At 33.8% G+C, this 23,517-nt stretch overlaps 1 protein-coding gene across 1 annotated transcript; it reads right to left on the reverse strand.

The window, feature by feature from the left end:
• Window positions 1-924: 924 nt before the first annotated feature.
• LOC131807138 (heparan-alpha-glucosaminide N-acetyltransferase-like) lies at window positions 925-15,937 on the reverse strand. Its single transcript, XM_059132154.1, has 11 exons — window positions 15,542-15,937; window positions 10,402-10,557; window positions 10,122-10,270; window positions 8,147-8,268; window positions 7,826-7,991; window positions 7,547-7,751; window positions 7,290-7,454; window positions 5,952-6,073; window positions 5,723-5,892; window positions 1,381-1,567; window positions 925-1,311 (listed from the first exon to the last, which is right to left on the reverse strand). Exons 2-11 carry the CDS (start codon window positions 10,543-10,545, stop codon window positions 1,047-1,049), a joined length of 1,695 nt encoding a protein of 564 aa, XP_058988137.1. The 5' UTR covers window positions 10,546-10,557; window positions 15,542-15,937; the 3' UTR covers window positions 925-1,046.
• Window positions 15,938-23,517: the final 7,580 nt, after the last annotated feature.

Raw genomic sequence — 23,517 nt, forward strand, 5'->3', positions numbered from 1 at the left:
TTTCTAGTAATACAATAATAATTAAAACGAAGAAGTAACGAAAAGAAGGTATGGATGTCTAACTTCTTTTAGAAGTGATGAAATAGGTAATAGGCAGCGAAAGGTATGTCGCTAAAATCATCAAATTGCCGGATATCGGGAGGTACCGTTATATGGGGGCTATACGAAGACGTGGACCTGCACAGATTAATGATTTTAACGAGTAAGGAGTAGAGATACAAATTTCCAATGTATGGGTGAGTAAAGAGTAAAGGTGGAAATTCGTTATGTATGGATGAAAAATTGTGCTAGGTGAGCGCAACTCAGCATAATTTACCGCATCTCGATATTTGATAACAATTATCGATAGTTTACAACAATTACAGCGATTTTCTGAAAAATACAGGTTTTTTTTCGAAATTGTCATATCTTGAAAACGGTTAAAGTTATTGAGAAAAAATAAACGGCAGAAGTTAGCACAACTCTTAATTTTTCGAAATTCGAAAATTGCAATTCTGGCATACTTTCGAAATTGTCGTTTTTTTTCGAAATTGGTAAGAGATATCGAAAAAATGTTAACGGCACAATTGGGCACAAACCGAGTACAACTCATCACAACTTTAAATTTTTCGAAATTCGAAAACTGCAAAAAAATCTTTTTTCGAATATCTCAGAAATTTTTTCGAATTTCGTTAAAAAATTCACAAACCTAGCACAATTCAGCACAATTTTCCTTTTTTCGAAATTCGAAAATTGCAATTCGAACGGACACCACATTCCTTTGGGATGTAAACTTTCAAAATGCCGATACACTTGTCTTCTTTTTTAGCTTTATTTTCATAATCCACCGAGTTTTTCCTGTAATAATTTTTGTTTGCTTTGCACAGGGCCATGAAAGCTCGTTAATAAAAAATACTTCAAAAAATTTTTTTTTCTACAAATTGTGATAAAAATTTATTGCTTATACATTTAAAAAAAAATATTGCATTTCTTAACATAACATACATACACGAATACACATATAAAAAGTTTAATTATTTACAAACTATAATAGAATTCCTTATGATCTAAATACAAGGCAATACCAATCCATAACAGAGTATTCCAAACGGCTTCCAAAAGTAACAAAAATGAGTATTCATAGCGCCGATGCGCCAATGCCATGGTAACATTTTGTGCATGACCGTGTGGCCGACATACATGATAATGGCATTCATGCCACATGCTTCAAAGGGATAGCCCGTCCACCAGTGGCGTACATCTATGATATAGTACAGCAAACTCAACAGCGTAAAGGCTAGGGCGGTGGTCACGCAAACAAACGAGAGAGACCTAGAAGAGAAAGTGTATAGGTATTCATTTTTTATAGCGAATATGGATTTGGATTTTATATCATTTTACCATAAATTCTTATTGATTGGTATTATTCCAGATTCCTTGGAGAATTCACTTAAAATTGAGGTTAGAATTGTCAAAAACATAGACCAAAGCAACCAGCGTGTAATGCGAGCCTTCCAATCGGTGTGCAGTAAAATAATGACACCAGTTAGAACGCCGAATAGTACCTGGACAATGGTTAGCAAGCAACCTGGAAAATAAAATAAATATAAGTAAGGTGTGTTGTTAAAAAACAAACTCTCCATAGAACTTGAGGATGGGTAAAGTTTAAGTACCGAACAGAGTTTTTTCTATGAAAACAAATGTGCTCTTAAATAAATTTTGAAAAAAAAGACGATTTTTCTATAGAAAACCAGTAATGGAAAGTCAAATATCGGACGGGGTACACTATATTATACCCTACACCACTATGCATATTTAGTAGAGCTCCCGTAACAAAAGAATTTATTTGAAGTAGATCATACCACCTCATATCACACCATTTGGCTTTAGGCCGAAATTCATTCCATTCGGCTGATATTAGCCATTATTTGCACAATAAACCTGAAATCGGATAAAGGATATATATGGGAGCTCTATCCAAATCTGAACCGATCTTGATAAAATTTGGCGTGTGATGGTTTCATCGGACGTTTAAAGGCCATAATTCGTGCCAGAGGTGACCAATTCGAACAAATCTAAACTTATTCTAATTTTTTTCCGACATTTTTTTCTCTTTTCTTTCAATAAAATTAGAAAAACAATTTAAAAATTATGGCGTTTGATTCTGTTGCAGTTTTTTATCTCACCCTGTATATTGCTAGTGGAAACTATTTGTTTACGTTTTTGGCTGTTAATTTAATAAGTTTCCAATCTTACTGAAAATCTCCCTTAATATGTTATTTTTTGGAGAAAGTGTCAAAGGGGGCAATAATCTACACAAATTCCACTATACGTCTCAGAATATATTATATATCTATCTGTAATAGTTTTTAAGAAAATTACAGTAGAAAAATAGATATTACAAGTGGAAATTATTTGTTAACGCTTTTGACTGTTAAGTTTGTACGCTTCAAATATGGGTCAAAATCTCCCTCAATACTTCATTTTTTGGGGAAAGTGTCAATGGAAAAATTATTCTAGATCAAATTTCATTACCAGTCTCAGAGTAAACCCTATATCTAGCTATAATTGTTTTTAAGAAAATTAAATTCAAAATCTAGATATTACAAGTGGAAATTATTTGTTAACGTTTCTGAACGTTAATTTAGTACCTTTCCAGTACGGGTCAAAATTTCCTTTAATACTTCATACTTTAGGGAAAGTGTCAATGGAAGAATTATTCTAGATCAAATTTCATTGTGGTTGACAGAATAAATCCTATACCTAGCTATAATAGTTTTTAAGAAAATTATATTCGACACCTAGATATTACAAATGAAAATATTTGTTTTGATTTTGACTGTTAATTTAGTACTTTCCAATAGGGGTCAAAATTTCCCTTAATACTTCATTTTTTGGGGAAAGTGTCAATGGAAGAATTATTCTGGATCAAATTTCATTGTGGTTCGCAGAATAAACCCTATATCCAGCTATAATAGTTTTTAAGAAAACTATATTCGACATCTAGATATTATAAGTGGAAATTATTTGTTAATGTTTTTGGCTGTTAATTTAGTACGTTTCCAATAGGGGTCAAAATTTTCCTTAATGCTTCATTTTTTGGGGAAAGTGTCAATGGAAGAATTATTCTAGATCAAATTTCATTTTGAGTCTCGTAATAAACCATATATCTAGCTACCATAGTTTTTAAAAAATTAATTTGAAGTCTAGGTACTACAAGTGGAAATTATTTCTTAACGTTTTTGAACGTTAATTTAGTACGTTTCCAATAATGGTCAAAATTTCCCTTAATACTTCATGTCTTAGGGAAAGTGTCAATGGAAGAATTATTCTAGATCATATTTCATTATGAGTCTCAGAATAAACCCTATATCCAGCTATAATAGTTTTTAAGAAAATGACATTTGAAATCTAGATATTACAAGTGAAAATATTTGTTTATGTTTTTGACTGTTAATTTGGTACGTTTCCAATATGGGTCAAAATTTCCCTTAATACATCATTCTTTGTGGAAAGTGTCAAAGGATGAATTATTCTAGATCAAATTTCATTATGAGTCTCAGAATAAACCCTATATCTAGCTATGATAGTTTTTAAGAAAATTACATTTGAAATCTAGATATTACAAGTGAAAACTATTTATTAACGTTTTTGAACGTTAATTTAGTACGTTTCCAATGATGGTCAAAATTTCCCTTAATACTTCATGTCTTAGGGAAAGTGTCAATGGAAGAATTATTCTAGATCAAATTTCATTATGAGTCTCAGAATAAACCCTATATCCAGTTATAATAGTTTTAAGAAAATTATATTCGACATCTAGATATTACAAGTAAAAATATTTGTTTATGTTTTTAACTGTTAATTTGGTACGTTTGAAATAGGGGTCAAAATCTCCCTTAATACTTCAACTTTTGGGGAAAGTGTCAATGGAAGAATTATTCTAGATCAAATTTCATTATGAGTCTCAGAATAAACCCTATATCCAGCTATAATAGTTTTTAAGAAAATTACATTAGAAATCTAGATATAAAAAGTGGAAATTATTTGTTAACGTTTTTGACTGTTAAATATAGTACGTTTCCAATGGGGGTCAAATCTCCCTTAACACTTCATTTTTTGGGGAAAGTGTCAATGGAAGAATTATTCTAGATCAAATTTCATTATGAGTCTCGGAATAAACCCTATATCCAGCTATAATAGTTTTTAAGAAAATTACATTAAAAATCTAGATATAAAAAGTGGAAATTATTTGTTAACGTTTTGACTGTTAAATTTAGTACGTTTTCAATATGGGTCAAAATCTCCCTTAATACTTCATTTTTTGGGGAAAGATTCGATGGAAGAATTATTCTAGATCAAATTTCATTGTGGTTCACAGAATAAATCCTATACCTAGCTATAATATTTTTTAAGAAAATTATATTCGACATCGATATATTACAAGTTGAAAATATTTTTTAATGGTTTTGGCTGTTAATTTAGTACGTTTCCAGTTTGGGTCAAAATATTCCTTAATACTTCATTTTTTGGGGAAAGTGTCAATGGAAGAATTATTCTAGATCAAATTTCATTATGAGTCTCAGAATAAACCCTATATCCAGCTATAATAGTTTTTAAGAAAATTATATTAGAAATCTAGATATAAAAAGTGGAAATTATTTGTTAACGTTTTTGAATGTTAATTTGGTACGTTTTGAATAGAGGTCAAAATCTGCCTTAATACTTCATTTTTTTTGGGGAAAGTGTCAATGGAAAAAATATTCTAGATCAAATTTCATTATAAGTCTCAGAATAAACTCTATATCTAACTATAATAGTTTTTAAAAAAATTACATTCGAAATCTAGATATAACAGGTGGAAATTATTTGTTAACATTTTTGAACGTTAATTTAGTACGTATCGTATATGGATCGAAATCCGCCTTAATACTTCTTTTTTGTGAAAAGTGTAAATAAAAGAATTATTCCAAATCAAATTTTATTATGAGTCTCAGAATAAATCCTATATCTAGCTATAATAGTTTTAAGAAAATTATATTCGACATCTTGATATAACAAGTGGATATTATTTGTTAACGTTTTTGACTGTTAATTTAGTACGTTTCCAATATGGGTCAAAATGTCCCTTAATACTTCATTTTTTGGGGAAAGTGTCAATGGAAGAATTATTCTAGATCACATTTCAGTATAAGTCTCAGAATAAACCATATATCCAGGCAATAGTTTTTAAGAAAATTATATTTGGAATCTAGATATTACAAGTGAAAATGATTGTTTATGTTTTTGACGGTTACTTTGGGGTTGGGGGTCAAAATCTCCTCTAATACTTCATTCTAGATCAAATATTCTAGATCAAATTTCATTATAAGTCTCAGAACAAACCAAAAGTGTTGTAACTTCATATTATAAAAAATATATAATCATTTGTGGTATATAAAAAATTATATATGCTCTATGGATTTTTTCTTCGAGTGTATGAATGTTACATAGAACTTCGTTTGGGACAAAAAGTGTTAAAACAGGAAACTTTCTACACAAAATTTCACTATAAGTCTCGGAATAAACTATATATCTAGGCATAATAGCTTGAGGAACTTTTCGATAGACAAATAGAACATGTAATGTTACCATTACTCTGTAAAATTATTTTTATAGAAACAAATCTGTCCTGGAAAAATTTTCACCAATTTTCTAATTGTTTAATTATTATTGCCCCTATTTTTGTTCTATTTAACCTTACCGAAAACACCCTCCGGATCGAAAGGCTTCGAATCGTAAATGTATTTGGCAGTGGGATGTTGATATATGTGAGAATTGCCCAAAATCTCAAGATCAATATAGCCTGTAGCGCCACCAATGCAATAGGGATAGGCTGCATTGGAATGTTTGCCCCCAGGACCCAAGTAACCTCTGAAAAGAAAAAAATAATTTAGAAACTCCTCCGGATATAATTTGTCCTTTGAACTTACTTGGGACAATTGGGTACATTCAGTCCAAAAACAATCGACAAATGTATAATAACCAGAAGTAAGGCGAACAAAAGTTCCCCTTTAAAGGTGATAATATCGTACAAGGCTCGTTTCCAGGATACCTGAAATTGAAATTGAAGAAAAGTTAGAGTTTGGAAAAAAGATTTTGTTTTCATGGTTCTGATGAACTCAACATTATCCGGGTTCCAAGAAATTGAGTAGATTCTAAATAGAATCAAATCAAAAACTGAAAACCAGTAAGGAAAAGACAAAAACCGGTCGGGGCCGACTATATGATACCCTACACCACTATGCATATTTAGTAGAGCTCCCGTAACAAAATCATTTATTTGAAGTAGATCATACCACCTATCAACATTTGGCCTTAGAGCAGTTATAGTTTGGTTTCAGAGGGAACTAATATATATGGGAGGCATATCCAATTCTGAATCGATTTTCATAAACTTTGACGGAGACATTTTTGTTTCTAGATTGAATTCGGTCAGTTGTATCAAAATTCAAGAATTTCGGACAGATATTGGCCATTTGGTGCACAATTAACCCGAAATCGGTTGAAAATAAATATGGGAGCTATATCTAAATCTGAACCGATCTTTATAAAATTTGGCAGAGACATTTCTGGGCTGTATCTGATATATGGTACCAAATATCATTGTTGTGCAGTTCTTATTACGCATGTGAGGGACTTAAATGCCAAATCGGATGAAACCTATATAAGGGAGCTATAGTTATATCTGCACCGATTTTCTCCGAATTCGATGTACTTGCTTCTAGACTGAATTCGGTTGGATGTGTCAAAATTCAGGTCATTTGGACTTATATTAACCATTTGGTGCACAAATGAACCCGAAATTGGTTGAAGATATATATGGGGGCTATATCTAAATCTGATCCGATTTTCACCAATCTCAATGGGGTTCGTCCTTGAGCCAAACAAATATTGTTTGGAAAATTTCATCTCAATCGGTAAATAAATGCGACCTGCATTTTATTCACCAGAATACATTTATGGACGGACAGACGGACTGACATGCATACATCGACTCAGAAAGTGATTCTATGAAGATCCTCTAAAGTAGCCGTGTTTCTATGTCGCCTCCTTCTCCCTGTTACAAACAAAAGCACAAAGACATAATACCCTTACCATTATGAGGTGTAGGGTATAAAAACTCATTTCGAATTATGTATTTTCTTTGGCATTTATATACGTATCGCCATAGAGAAACAGGCCCTAAATTTATTTAGGATCAACTCAATTTCATGTAACCCCGATAATATAGAGTCAATCAGAACGATATAGAAAGTTTCTATACATACCTGAGGCTCAATGCGATCCCTTTGTGTCAAAAGAGTATGTAGGATGCCACAAATCAAATAGGCTATACCGAAACGTTGCAGAACGCCCATTATGCGAAGATTTTCCAAATTTGGACCATTTATGGAGTTTAAACACAGGCCAATGGAGAATAACTTGATGGATCTCTAGAATAACAACAATTTTATTATTTAATATTTTATTTTTAAGGTGATTCGATTTAATTGTCCCAAAAGTATTGGACGTTCTTTCTGCTCACCCATGCTATCCTAAGGCATATTTGCATTTTTGTTGTACCCCTGGACAGTTGTGATTTAACTGAAATTGGTATACAAACTCCCATAATCCAGAGGAATGATGGAAATACAACATCGGCTAAATGTAAACCATTCCATGGAGCATGTTCAATCCACCAATAATCGCCGCCACCGCTGTTTACGAAAATCATCAAAACAATTGCCATGCTGGATAGAGAAAGAGAGACAAAAATCGCGATTAGAAATTAAAAACAAATTGTATGAAATAAAAATTTCCTCACCCCCGAAAAACATCCAAACTCCGCATACGATTACGTGCCGGCTGTGGTGTGGGCGAGGGGGCATTATCCAAAACTTCATCTTCGTAACGATATGAACGCCAAGCGCAAAGGCCAATTTTCAAGACAGTCAATATCAATGCCACCAATACGAAAACAGATAACAGAGCTGTAAGGAAAATAAGAACACAATAACAACAAAGAAATATGTCATACAAAAATTGCCAACAATTGGAAAGTGGTTGGTTGGTTGGTTCAGTGACCACCATTCATTGGTTATAAATCTAATTTTAGCTTCTCCTCTGCCAGCTTTTACACACTCACAATAATTGACATTTACACCGTCTTTATCGATTTCCCAGCTACAGGTACCATCCACATTAATCGTCAGGTTGTATACCCCGAATTCCTTTAAATTTCTCTGCTCGAATTCACACAGAGCCGTTCTGTAATGAGGAAGGAATTTTTAATGACCGCAAAGGGAGGTAAGTGAGTAATTTTATGGTAAATAAAAAAACTGAAAAGGATGATTACTGTGGGAATGATGGGAATTAGGGTGAAGTTGCACTCTAGAAAATAATTTTTTGGAATCTTGAAAAAAGGACTTCGAAAAAAAGTCAAGGGTTTTTGGGAAAATTATTTCAGAATAGATAAAAGTCTGAGTAGCAGCAAGAGATTATTTTTTTAAGAGACAAAACTATTTGGATTTCCGAAACATAGTTTTCTTTAGAAAAGTGTTTTGGCAAATAAAAAAAAAAACAAATTCTCTTCTACAGAAAAATCAATCCTTGGGTGCTGAGGGTTACAAAATTTCTCAAAAATGGTCATCGGTCCAACAATTGTTATACTCTACTCCACACAGTGGTAAGGGCATTATGTCTTTGTATTTTGGAAAACAAAATGCAGGTCACATTTATTATCCGATTGAGATGAAATTTTCCAAACAATATTTGTTTGGCCCAAGGACGAACCCTTTTGAAATTGGTGAGAATCGGTTCAAATTTAGATATATTGCGCCCATATATATATCTTCAACCGATTTCGGGTCAATTGTGAACCAAATGGCCAATATCAGTCCAAATGGTCTGAGTTTTGGTACATCCAACCAAATTCAATCTAGAAGCAAGTACATCAAATTTGAAAATCGGTTCAGATAGCTATGGCTCCCATATATATGTTTCATCCGATTTGGGGTTTTAAGTCCCTCACATGCGTAATATGCCCTCCACATGAATGATCTTAGGTACCAGATATCAGACATAGCTCAGAAATAATTGTTTAAAATTTGGTAAAGATCGGTTTAGATTTTGATGGAGCTATATCCACATATATCTTTATCCGATTTCAAGCTTTTTGTGCACCAAATGGCCAATATCAGCCCAAATGACCTGAATTTTGGCACATCCGTCGAATTCAGTCTTGAAGAAAGAACATCAAATTTGGTGAAAATCAGTTCAGATATAGCTATGGCTCCCATATATATGTTTCATCCGATTTGGAGTTTTAATTCCCAAAATAAAAAATCAAAATCAGTCCAAATTAAAAAAATAACCATTTAACCGAATTTTACTGTTTGGTGAAACTAGGTCCGGTATATCTATTGCTCCAAGAAATATTTTTTAATATAATCCTTATCGAAGTCATATCCTGCATTATACTGCAATGTTATTTGGTTCATAATTGGTATGATCTACTTCACATAAATTCCCAATATAAACTTTTTTGTTACGGGAGCGCTATTAAATACACCTAGTGGGGTAGGGTATCATATAGTCGACTTTTGACCTTTCCTTACTGGTTTTCTCTAAAAGCCGTCTTATTCCACAATTCGAAGAAATCTGGGATTGGATTCTTGTTCTATAAAATATGAGGTGAAATATATTTCCTTTACAGGTAATCTGTCCTGGAACAGATTTCTTTAAATTGTAGAATAGGATGTTTTTAGAAAAAAATTGCGGGACCGAGGACCATTTTTGAGAAGAATTGATTTTTCTGTAGAAGAATATTAGTTAATTATTTACCGATCCTTATAATTCTAAAGATAATTTTTTAGTCTGTTTGTGAATGTTTCATTTGACATTTCTTTCCCTAAAAAAAAAGTTTTCATTTCAGGTTTACATAGAACAAGGATTGAGGTCCTAGTTTAGAGTATAAAATATGTCCCTGGCTCTGAACAAAATTTCGATTCCTAGGTTCTTTGTACTACGAATTGTTCCCAAATACGCAAAAGATTGCAAGGTTCATTGCACCACAAGCAACTCCCACAATGCAGCAACATTTTCACTTCCCTCCGACTTACTCATTGCCAAATGCATAACGTCCCACATCGTGATCGAATACTTTGAATTTTAAACCGTGCGCCACATTTAGAGTAGTTGTGACGTTAATGAATCTCTCTTCGCCATTCGACAGATGTTGCGGTAAGGCTTTCACCTTTGTGTAGGGACACTGAAAATAAATAAACGTACACACGAAATTTAAAAATAATTTGTTTTTAGCTGACATGCAAATGTTTGGCGTATTTATTGGTCAATAAAAATAACCAATAATTGCGGAATTCGTCATCGACTTGGACTTACCGTATAACACTCTTCGGAAAGGGTATATAAATAGGTTACGGTATTATACAAGCTTTTGGGTATTAGGTATGCTTCATCGACTTTCAGTTTGCGCATATCAAGACCACGCCAGGTGGGTTCAACATATTCCGTGAATTGGGACATGGTGTGGGGGCCCTGAAAGGAAGAAATAGTAAAGGAACCATACATAGTATGGAGGTTACAGTAAGTTCGTAACTCATTGAAATAATAATTTTAGGCCTAACAAAGTATACATATTCTTGATCAGCGTAGAATTTTAAGGCAATTCAGCCCTGTCCCTCCGCCAAGTTTCCGTCTGTTGTAATCACGCTAGAGTAGCCACATTTTTCAATGGAATTGTCAGAAAATCCACAAAAAAGTTATTTCTAAATACTTTACCCCCTGGAAAAGAATTTTCTATATAGGTCCACGATATCGTATTGTCCCCATACAACGGTACCCCCTTGATATTCGCTATTTCGGTGATTTTAGGAACATTATTCACCGGAATTGTTTCAAATTTCGCGTTGAAGTTCCTAATTGGTACTACAGCCTGTGACAGAAAATTTGCTATGCAGGTCCAGGTCTTCGTATAACTCCCTATAACGGTACCACCCGATATTCGGTATTTTGATGATTTTAGCGACATTATTCACTGGATTTTTTTTCCAATTTCATGAAGTTCCTAACGAGTACGACAGCCTGTGACAGAAAAAGAAATGCACAATTCTTTGTACAATCCCATATATCGGTACCTCCTTTTTTTGAAAATTTCCGAATTAGTTCCAAATGGTGGAGGATATTTTTATTTTTTTTTTTTTTTTTTTTTGACTTAAAGCGTGTTATTGAAAAAATAAAATTAATTTTTTTAAATAAAAATAAAGCAATTCAAAAACCAAATCTTCGATTTCCTTAAAAAATCCACTATTAAAATTACCGTTTATAGCTCGAATAGCTCTTAAAAATATATTCCTTTCCTTTAAGGAAAGGTCAAAAGTCGGGCGGGGCCGACTATATAATACCCTACAACACTATGTATTTAGTAGAGCTCCCGTAACAATAAAGTTTATATTGGGAATTGTAGAAGTAGATCATACCAACTATGATCCAGATAACATTGCTGTATAGTGCATGATATGACTTAGATAAGAATAATATTAAAAAATATTTCTTGGAGCAGTAGATATACCGGACCGAGTTTTACCAAAAAGTGAAAATCAGTTGAATATGAAAAAATCTATTCAATTTGGGCTGATATTACATATATGGTGGATAACCGTAAAATCGGATGAAGATTTATATCGAAGGTATATAAAAATCTGAGCCGATCTCGATGACATTTGACAGATATATTTTCGAGCTGTATTTGATGTCCGGTGTCAAATATCATTGTTGTTGAGTGCATATTACGCATGTGAGGGATTTTAACACCAAATCGGATGAAACATATATATGGGAGCTATAGCTATGTCTGAACGAATTTCACCAAATTTGAAGTACCTGTTTCTAGGATGAATTCAGTCGGAATTGTCAAAATTCAGTTCATTTGGGTTGATATTGGCCATTTGGGCGCTATAAACCTAAAATAAGATAAAGATATGTATATGGGAGCAATATCGAAATCTGACCCGATCTCGATAAAATTTGGCAGAAGTATTTTCGAGATAAATAAGTTATCTAGAACCAAATACCATTCTTGTGGAATGCATATTATGCGTGTGAGGGACTTTAAATCCCAAATCGCATAAAACATATATATGGGAGCTATAGCTATATCTGAACCGATTTCCATCAAATTTAATGTACTTGCTTCTAGACTGAATTCTGACGGATGTGCCAAAATTCAGGTCATTTGGACTAATATTAAGCATTTGGTGCACAATTAACCCAAATCGGTTGAAGATATATATGGGAGCTATATCTAAATTTGAACCGATTCTCACCAATCTCAATAGGGTTCGTCCTTGGGCCAAAAGAATATTGTTGCAAAATTTATTATCTCATTCGGATAATAAATGCGACCTGCATTTTATTCACAAAAATACATAGACGGACGGACAAACGGACTGACATATGTAAATCGATTCAGAAAGTGATTCTAAGAAGATCGTCAAAATCATTATGGGCACATCCCGCTTCCTTCTCCCTGTTACAAACAAATGCACAAATACATAAACCCTTACCACTATGTGGTGTAGGGTATAAGAATCGCCTTTATATTAATGCTTATAGATCTAAAATTCCTTCAAAAATATTCTTTTATCTAAAATCTACTCTTATAGTATAGTTAGTCCCTATAAAATATTTTTAAAAAATCCACGGTAATATATAATAGTCCGATATATTTATTCATTAGAAAGTTCATTCCTTAAAAAATATTCCTCAAAAATGCATGCTTATAGCATTATGTACTTTGGATAGTCCTTCAAAACAGATTCTTAAAAATTCACACTAATAGCTCTGATCGTCCTTCAAAATAATGGGCTTCTAAATGAACCCTTAAAGCTCTAATAGTACTTTAAAAATATTCCTTAAAGTCCACACTTTCAGCTCTATTCGTCCTTAACAATTTTTTTTATCTCCCTAGTGTCCTTAAGTTGCCCGAGAATTACATATAAAATTATTATTGCAATTAAGAATTAATTCCCAAGGAAGCTTATATTAATTTAATATATATTTAACCGATTTCGCTAATGCCTTCTTCAATGTTGAATTTGAAAAAATTATTAATTTTGCCACTTGCCATGTGTGTAAGCCTCAGCTAGTTTATATCGGTCATTGAAACCGGCACCTTCGTCAAGTTTCTTTTTTTTTTTTTGTTTCGATAAACACAAGAGTAATTTGTGATTTGTTTATGTTTTGCAATAATTAAAACAAATAATTACATGGGCGTATGCGTACAGTGGCTAAAAGTTTCTCTAAAATTATATTTTTTCCTATACAGGGTGAGATGAAAAAACTGCAACAAACTTCAGACTGCTGTCATTTCTGAGCCACTCGTCCGGCAGCTATTAAAATTCCAGTGACAGCTCTTTATATTTTTTACAAGCGTACAAAAGCATTTTGGTGAGCATTTTCCAGAAAAAAAAAGTTATACGTGATGAAATTCAAGCGTGATTTCTTTATATTTGGCTGGAAAACTACAAGTGTCTACGGTTAGAGCCCTTCAGCATTTAAATGTGAATAAATATTTTGTGTCTCGTACCATCGCTCGTTACCGTGATACTGGTAGCGTAGCCCGACGTCAAGGAAGTGGACTGAATTAAACAGCAACATCAGCAGAAATGGTTGGAAAAGTACAGAAGCGACTTGAACGAACCGAAAAATGGCTCGTGAGCTGAACATATTACAATATTGCATTCGGAAAATGTTGAAAAAGGAGCTCGGGGTAAGACATAGAAATTCCAAAAAGTGCAAGAACTTACACCGCAACAGAAAGAAAATAGACTCAAAAGAGCTAAAGAGTTGCCTTGCTTGGCCGAAGAAAGTTGTGAACTGCCAAATTTGTTTTTTTCCGATGAGAAAACATTCGTTGTCTAGCAGTTTGAAAACAAACAAAATGATCGTGTTTATTTGCCAAAGAGGTCAGCTGAAAATGTACACCTTCGGTTGGCCACCAGAACTCAAGTGCGTGATGGTGTGGGCCGCCATAACAGCCGATGGTCGCTCTCCGCTCGTATTAATGGATCATGGCATCAGAATAAATGCCGAATATTATCGCTAAAATATTCTGGAGGGCGCATTAATGCCTTGGGCACACAACATTTTGGCAGCAGACCTTGGGCATTCCAACAGGACTCAGCACCATCGCACTCAGCACGCGCCACCCAAGAATGCTTTCAATGTGAGGTTTCTCGTTTCATTTCCAGCACTCAAGATCTCCGAATAACAATCCGTTGAACTATTGTGTTTGAAGTATTTTGGAAAGCAAATTTGACACTAAAAAAATACCAAACAAAATGGACCAAAATACCGACAGAGCAACATTCGGACAGCGAGTGACGGTTTCATTGGTCGTTTGAAGGCCATAATTCGTGCCAAAGGTGACCAATTCGAACATGTCTAAATTTGATGCTATTTCCGGCATTTTTTGCTTTCATTCAATAAGATTTAAAAAAATATTTAAAAATTATGGCGGTATTGGTCTGTTCCAGAACTTGCAAGAATTCTACTAGTTTTGCAATTTTCTCCGATGTCACAAAGGGAAAATCGGTTATCGTTGTAAAAAATTTGGAACAACTCTAGTTTAGTAAAAACTCTTCGATTTCTTCGAAATTTTTCCCAGAGGTAGGTATTTTTACCATGATTCCGGGAAACTCTTTTTTCTTGAACCCAGATTTTTGACCCGAAAATCCGGCCTGGACACGGGCCCTATTACCCGTTACAGACAATATAAGCTTTCCAACGATACCTATATTGTCTATATTGGGTAATTGGATCCGGGTCTAGTCGGGGTCTTGAACCCCAAGAAAAAAAAATTTTTCCCGCAATTAGGGTAATTTCGAAAAAATCGAATTTTTTACTAAACTAGGGTTGTTCCAAAATTTTACATTCTTGAAGTTCTGGAAAAGACCATATATGTTTCATTTAATTTTGTATTTAAGTCCTTCCCACTCGTAAAGTGCACCCCGAACCAACGATATTTGGTGATAGCTTTCAGATACAACATATAAACACTTCATACATTTTATAGACATCAGTTCCGATTTAGATATAGCTCCAATATATATCATCATTCGATTTCACGACATATATCCATCCGACAGGATGTGTTTAGTTGAAAATCGGTTCAGTCACAAATGTATCCGTCTAATTTAGGGCAAATCGATTCACAGTAGGATATACGTTCCACTCTAAATTGTTCTAAAGCCATAGTATGCATGCAAAATCGATCATAGTTAGTATGATGTACTCCTCATAAATTCCCTATAAAAACGTTTATTTATATATTGTGGACAGCTCTACTTATTAAACATAGTGGTGTAGGGTATCAAAAAGTCAACTTCAACTTCGCCCGACTTTTGACCTCTCTTTACTGGTTTTTGCATTTATTTAGTATTGCTTTGAACCACTGTACAACAATAATAACCGCCGCAAGTGTGTGTACGTACGTGTTTATTTCCTTTCAAGTTCCACTTACATTTGTTGTTGTTTTTTTTATTCACATCAAAATTATTCGAGAAGTTGATGCCAAAAACAATTTAGCAAGTGCTTAGATTTCATATACGGTTGAATAATTCTTCATTGGATGTTGTTGGCGTTTTTGTTTAATTACTTTATAAACATAATAATGCTTTTATTTTAATATCAAAAAAATGTGAATAAAAAAGTATCACTAAATAAAATATTTTCACTTTTTGTTTTCAGTTAACTACCGCCCCACCAGAGTCCGCACTTTGTTTTTGTTTACGCGCGACAACACACGACGACAGCAGCCAGAGTACGTCGAATGTGTTTGGAACAGCTTGTTTTGAATAGAAATGAAAGAAGAACGGCAAAACACACGAAATGCATTCAAGAGAGAGGTAAATAGAAAGGGAGAAAACCAGAGAGCTTTGGCTGACAAGGCACTGTGGTTTGTCGTTTATATCAAATATGAAAGACCAAAGCTGCAATTTAATTTCGATGTCATTTTTGTTTGTTTCTTCTGATTTCGTAACAGTAATTAGAGACAAATATGGCAACATTAGAGGAATGTAAAGAATAAAAGCAAAGACCATTTGTTTAGAAAACACTGTAGAAGTGGGAATTAAGAACAATATTATATTTAAATAAAGTTTTTTTGTGCGAAAGGAAAGTTAATTTAGTCTGTTTTGTACAAAATGCCCTCTTTGAGTTATTTTAGTTTAGTTTTTATATTTGATGCACTTTAAAATTGGTAATGCCAGATTGCTTAGTTTTCACAAAGGAATAGCTTTTGTCTGAAGAAAAATATGGTTTTAGCGAAAAATCATGGTAGATGTAAGAAGATAAAGCCATGCTATCAAATGTATACATTTTTTCAAAATTATGCCTTTTCAAAACTATTTTGTTGTCTGCTTCTTCATGTGAGGAATGTGGAATCCATCTTCTAGTTTTAGTAAGGACGAGAAGTGTTCAGGAAACACTGGCGTTGCTTTCAAGGCTAAAGGTGAGAATACATAAAACGATTTTCTACTGGCTTAAGTTTTCAACTGCCTTCTTCGTAGAGGAACAAAGGAGTTTTAGGTTGACTTAGTTCGGTTTTGGCCCTACGCTCCTTTGCTTGACTTGACTTTGACTTAAGCCAGTCAAAAAAGACTTAGGGTGGAAATACATAAAACGCATATTTGGCTGGCTTAAGTCTTCGCCTGGCTTCTTCAGAAATGAACAAGAAGCCCAGTGCCAAAATCGAACTAAGTCAACCTAAAAATCCTTTGTTCATCTACGAAGAAGCCAGCCAGATAAGCACTTTATGTATTCCCACCTTTATGTACTCTCACCTTAAGTTAACGGCTGGCTATAGAGTATAAACTTTATACTTTTTCGTTCGAGGCTGCCCATAGCTGATCTAGACTCTAGAGTCTAGAGATTCTAGACACACCACTGTTTCATACCTTTTTCTCTCACGTTCTCTCTCGTTGTGAAAACATATGTTTTTGACAATAACAACATACAACAGCTGTGGAACATTGAAATGCAATCCACATGTATTTACACCTAGGCCTCGTATAATGCATGATAGAATTAAGTAGTAGATTACAACTTTTTTGTTATTTTACGAAGAAAGCAGCCTATGACCTGTGCCGGAAACTAACACACTTTTTATACCCTCAGCCATATGGCTACAGAGGGTATATATCATTTGATACGGCCAAAACGTGCCTAGTCGAAATAACGGTTTTAGACCCTAGGTCTCTTTGGACCAAATCCGTTTCAGAACATTTGGAGTCGATCTAGCTATGTCCGTCCGTCCGTCCGTCTGTCTGTCTGTCTGGCTGGCTGGTGCGCACGATAACTCTCGAAGGGAGTATCCGATTTGGTCCAAATTGGCTACAACGTAATATTTTTGTCAAACTTAGATCGAGTTCGGAGATGGGCAATATCGGTCCACTCCTTCTGGTACCTCCCCCACAAAAGGTCGAAATTTTCAAAAAATATATTTTTTGCACAGGAAGAGAAAGGATAATCCGAATTTGCTCCAACTTTGCAAATCCTAATATTTGCGTCAGTGCTAGGGCAGGTGTGGAAATGGACAATATCGGTCCACTCCATCAAGTACCTCCCCCACAAATGGTCAAAATTTTGAATAATTACAACTCTCATAAAATGTTATGTAAGAGTCCGATTGTCTTCAAATTTCACACATCCCAATATTTATATTAACCCAAGGTCTGGTGTTAAGATGAACAATATCGGTCCACTCCTTCTGGTACCTCCCCCACAAAAGGTCGAAATGTTCAAAAAATATATTCTTTGCACAGAAAGAGAAAGGATAATCCGAATTTGCTCCAACTTTTCAAATCCTAATATTTGCGTCAGTGCTAGGGCAGGTGTGGAAATGGACAATATCGGTCCACTCCATCAAGTACCTCCCCCACAAATGGTCAAAATTTTGAATAATTACAACTCTCATAAAATGTTATGTAAGAGTCCGATTGTCTTCAAATTTCACACATCCCAATATTTATATTAACCCAAGGTCTGGTGTTAAGATGAACAATATCGGTCCACTCCTTCTGGTACCTCCCCCACAAAAGGTCGAAATGTTCAAAAAATATATTCTTTGCACAGAAAGAGAAAGGCTAATCCGAATTTGCTACGACTTTGCGAATCCTAATATTTGCGTCAGTGCTAGGACAGGTGTGAAAATGGACAATATCGGTCCACTCCATCAAGTACCTCCCCCACAAAATATTGAAATTTTGAGTACCCATGAAGCTCATAAATCGCCAAATTAACGTCCGATTCCATTTAGACTTGGCACATCTGTCGAAATATTTATATCATATTTTGGGTCCGATAGAAAATGGGCAATATTGGCCCATTCCTTCGGGATCTGCTCCGTAGAGGGTCAAACGTTTGAATAACCTTAACACTAGTCAAAATATATTTAGATAGTCGAACATAGGCTGAGGGTATATCTCTGGCGGCAATACCGACTGATACTTTTTAACTTGTTGTATTTTATCATTATTGTTATTTCCCTGTCTGACTGACTGGTGCGCACGATAACTCTCGAAGGAAGTATCCGATTTGGTCCAAACTTGGTGTATCGTAATATTATTATCAAACTTAGATTGAGTTCAGAGATGGGCAATAACGGTCCACTCCTTCTGGTAAAAAAAGTTCGAAAATTTCAAAACAAAAAAAAAAAAATAGTTTACTTCACAGAAAGAGGTGGGAAAATTGACAATACCGGTCCAGTCCGCCACAAACGGTCAAAATTACATTTTATAAAATGTGAGGTAACAAATATTTTTTATTTACCCAAGGTCTGATGCGAAGATGAAATATATCGATCCAATCCTTTTAAACTTGGTACATCTCAATATTTCTATCAACACAAGATTTGTTATAAAGATGGTACAGATCTTGTGGTACCTCCACAACAAAGGGTCAAAGTTTTGAATAAGCAAAAGGATTATAATATCCGAAATAAGCATATGTAACAAATCCCATTATTTCTACTAACACAGGATCCGCTATGAAGATGGGATATACCGGTCCACTCCTTTTGGTACCTCCCCACAAAGGGTCAACATTTTTAACATCCGATTGCTTTCAGACTTGTATATCTCAATATTTTCTTCAATACAAGATCTGTTATAAAGATAGTAGAGATCGGATCATGTATTATGGTACCTCCCCCACATAATGTTCAAGATTTTGAAAAACCAAACGCTCAAGGAAAGCTTAAAAGGTATTCAACTCTCTTCAAATTACACACATACACACATTTTTGCTAGCACAAGATCTCTTGTGAAGATGATATATTTCTGCGAACCCCTTATGATACCTCACCCACAAAAGGTTACAATTTTCAATACTTTTATCTGTCATGACTTACGAAACAAGTCGGCGATTCTTTACAACTTACGATATCTATATATTTCTCTCAACCAGAAACCTGAGATAAATATGGAATTTCGCATAAAATTGTGTATAAATTTTCGATTTTCTTGTAATTTTGAACATCCCAATATTTTTATTTGTATTAGAAGAAGTATGAAAAGTGGAATACTTCGTTGGACTATATCTGATATAACACGCACATTTTCATCTTTTCTAAAAATTATCACATATCTCATTTAAGGTGAAGGGGAAGCAGTCATTATAGTCCAAACCTAGCACGTCGCAAACTTTACACAAACTAATTTAGGTTCGATACGAAATGGACAATATAAGAGGTTAAATATTTGAATAATCTAAAGTATATTTAAATAATCGAACATAAGCTGTTTTTAACTTGTTTTACTTTACCTTTTTAACTTGATTTATTTTACCTTTAACATCATATTGTCAGATCAGTGATGGAAACCTGTTTTTAAGGCAGTAAAATTTGACAATATAAGTTGCAGAAAATACAGAAATGGATATGCTTATTCGGATGTACTTTACTTTGTTAATTCTACCCTGTTGGCAGCTTTATACGTTTTGGGATGAAAAAAACCCTAGATATTTAATGTTGTAAAAAATCCATGAAGTTCCATTAATTTTTTCCGACTTAATTATTGTGGAAAGTATTAAAATATTGTGGAAAGACTCTAGCTTTACATTTATATTTCCTATATTTTATCAATCTGACCTACCATCGTGTTATTGCATGATTCGTTTATCCAGTAAATTTTTGAAATAACTCTTTGTGATATTAATATCTAATCAATTACTCTATATCATAAGTCTTGACAATTGATGGCTTCTGGGTTAAATTAAATGACTTATACAGGGTGAGATGAAAAAACTGCAACCAAATTCAGACTGCTGTCATTTCTAAGCAACTCGTTCGACAGCTGTCAAAATTATTCCAGTGACAGCATTTTGGAGAGAATTGGACCGAAAAAAGTTATTCGTGATGGAATTCAAGCGTGATAGTGTGATTTCTTTATATTTGGCTGGAAAACCACAAGTGGCTATCGTTAGAGCACTCCAGCATTTAAATGTAAATAAATCTTTTGTGTCTCATACTCGTTGTGTCTCATGGCTCGTTACCGTGACACTGGTAGCGTAGGCCGACGTCAAGGAAGTGGATGCAAGAAAACAGCAATATCTGCAGAAATGGTTCGAAAAGTAAAGAAGCGACTTGATCGAAATCCACCTCGCAGTGGCCGAAAAATGGCTCGTAATACATCGCAATATTCCCTTCGGCAAATATTGAATAATGAGTTCGGGGTAAACCTATTGTAATTCCAAAAAGTGCAAGAACTTACAGCGCAACAGAAAGAAAATAGACTCAAAAGAGCTAGAGTTGCTTCGCTTGGTCGAAAATGGTGAACTGCCGAATTTGTTTTTCTCCGATGAGAAAACATTCGTTGCCCAGCAGTTTGTAAACAAACAAAATGATCGTGTTTACTTGCCAAAGAGGTCAGCTGAAAATGTGCACCTTCGGTTGGTCACCAGACCAGACACTCAAGCGCCGGCCATGGTGATGGTGTGGGCCGCCACAACAGTCGATGGTCGCTCTCCGCTCGTAATAATCGACCGTGGCATCAGAATAATTGCAAAATATTATAGCGAAAATATTCTGGAGGGTGTATTAAAGCCTTGGGTACGCAAACATTTTGGCCGCAGACCTTTGATATTCCAACAGGACTTAGCACCACCGCACTCAGCACGCGCCAAACAAAAAATGGTTACAAATATGAGGTTCCTTGCTTCATTTCCAGCGCACAATGGCCACCAAAATCTCCGGATACCAATCCGTTTGACTATTGTGTCTGGAGTATTTTGGAAAGCAAGGTTGGCACTAAAAAATACCAAAGTGTCAATCACCTCAAACAAGCGCTTCGCCGGGAATGGGTCAAAATCCCGCAGAGCAACATTCGGGCAGCGTGTGACGGTTTCATTGGCCGTTTGAAGGCCATAATTTGTGCCAAAGGTCACTAATTCGAACAAATCTAAACTTTTTCTAAAATTAGATGCTATTTCCGATATTTTTTTGCTTTCGTTCAATAAAATTTAAAAAAAAACACGTAAAAATTATTGCGTTTGACTTTGTTGTTGAATTTTTTTATCTGACCCTGTACTCTATATTATCTATAGCTTTTTTAATTATCAAAAAAACATTTTCTACATTTTTTATTCTAATTAATTATATCTATTTGAATTTGACGTCTTTAAAAGTCTTAACAAGTGATGGATTGGTTAGAAAAGTCTTCGGCTTAAAGTCTACCGAATTAAATGTAATTGCCAATATATTTTAATTTTTAAATCAGCTTGCCTTACCATTGATAATTCCCAAAAATTCCAATTAATGCAAGTGTTTATTTTTTAATACTTCTTGTTGTTATTGTATATATTTTTGTATAGTATATTGTTTTTTTTTTAATATAATTGAGTTTAGTTAATTATTGTAGTGTCTCTTTTTTATCGTTTCTCGTCTTTTAATATAATACAAAAACAACATCTAAAAAAAGGATATTCAATATCATAATAATATATGTATATAGTATGTCAAACATCGATACACACATTTATATACAAATGTATGTATGCAAGTGGTATATGTATCATACAATTATGAAATATACATTGATTTAGTTTTAAGCATGCACAGAAATGTTGACATTTATTAATGATTTATTAGCTAAGCTTTTCCTCCGAAATTTTTTTTTATTATTTGAATATATATATATATTAAAACATTTAGATATTTTTTTACTTCCATACAAAAAATTTAGCAGTTCCATTCATATTTTTTTTATTCATTCAAAATATTTGGTTTAAATTATGTACTTTTTTTGAGTCATGAAACATTTTGCAATATACAGAAAATGTAAAAAGAAAGAATATTGACCGGGAGTTATTTTTATAATTTTTGTTACAATTTTTTTAAGTGGAAGAACATTAGGAAATAGTTTATAAATAGAAACAGATAAAATTGAGTAATTAATTTTAATAATTTTTAATAAATCATTTAACTTTTATATAAAAGTTGAAGGATAGGTGTAAGAAAATTTTAAAACTAGTTAAAAAAAACATTTATAGAGTATATTGTCTTTTGGGCCTTGTATTACAAATTAAAATAAAAATAAATAATTGTTACACATTTAGAATAATGCATTTGTTTATAATATATTCGTACAGTATTCATCTCAGAAACATTGAAAACATTGTTTAAAATATTACATATATATTTTATTTTTATATATTTGGTTGTGAAAAAAAAAAAACTATTATAAAATCCATAATAAGAAATTAAATCAGAATAGCTGCGCGTCATTTCGAACATTGCGTGCAATGTGATTTTGAATATTCTCAGAATTTACAACACAAAATAATTGTACATTTTCGCCAAGGCAATTATAAGTGGAATATTGGGCCGAAATCGTGATATTTTACAAGCCTTGAGAGAAACTTTTATCATATCCAAATCTGCAGGAAAAACATCTGCTATAGGAAACTCAAGATATCGGTTATGTTTGGCCGGAACGAACTTTTAATACCGTTCACCATTTAAAAGGATCTTTTAAAAATGTCAAAAAATTCCGTTGAAAAATGCCGCTTTAATTTAAAAAAATCCGAATAACGAAAACGTGGACATCTACAGCCAATTATCTGGCAGAAATGTTGATGCCTATTACGATCACCAAACACCAAGGAAGATACCATTATATAGAGGCTATACAAAGGCAAGGAAATTTTCTGTCGTGGGAGATAGTACCCATAGTACGAACTTCAAATTTTATATGGGGGTCTATACCAAAACGTGGTCCTACAGGGTGAGATAGAAAAACTGCAACAAAGTCAATCGCCGCAATTTTCACTTTTTTTTAATTTTTATTGAATGAAAGCAAAAAACATCGGAAATAGCATCAAATTTTAGAATAAGTTTAGATTTGTTCGAATTGGTCACCTTTGGCACGAATTATGGCCTTCATACGGCCAATGAAATCGTCACACGCTGCCCGAATGTTGCTTTGCTGTATTTTGGCACAT

The sequence above is a fragment of the Musca domestica genome, unplaced genomic scaffold, assembly GCF_030504385.1.
Source record: "Musca domestica strain aabys unplaced genomic scaffold, Musca_domestica.polishedcontigs.V.1.1 1113, whole genome shotgun sequence".
Lineage (NCBI taxonomy): Eukaryota > Metazoa > Arthropoda > Insecta > Diptera > Muscidae > Musca > Musca domestica.

Bases quoted from the DNA above. Each gene is read 5' to 3' on its own strand.
- LOC131807138 (XM_059132154.1), bottom strand. From the start codon at position 10,545: ATGTCCCAATTCACGGAATATGTTGAACCCACCTGGCGTGGTCTTGAT. The intron at 5,893-5,951 runs GTAAGTTCAAAG...TTTTCTTTTCAG, and splicing joins AATGTACCCAATTGTCCCAA to AGGTTACTTGGGTCCTGGGG. The intron at 1,568-5,722 runs GTAAGGTTAAAT...TTTATTTTCCAG, and splicing joins CGATCCGGAGGGTGTTTTCG to GTTGCTTGCTAACCATTGTC.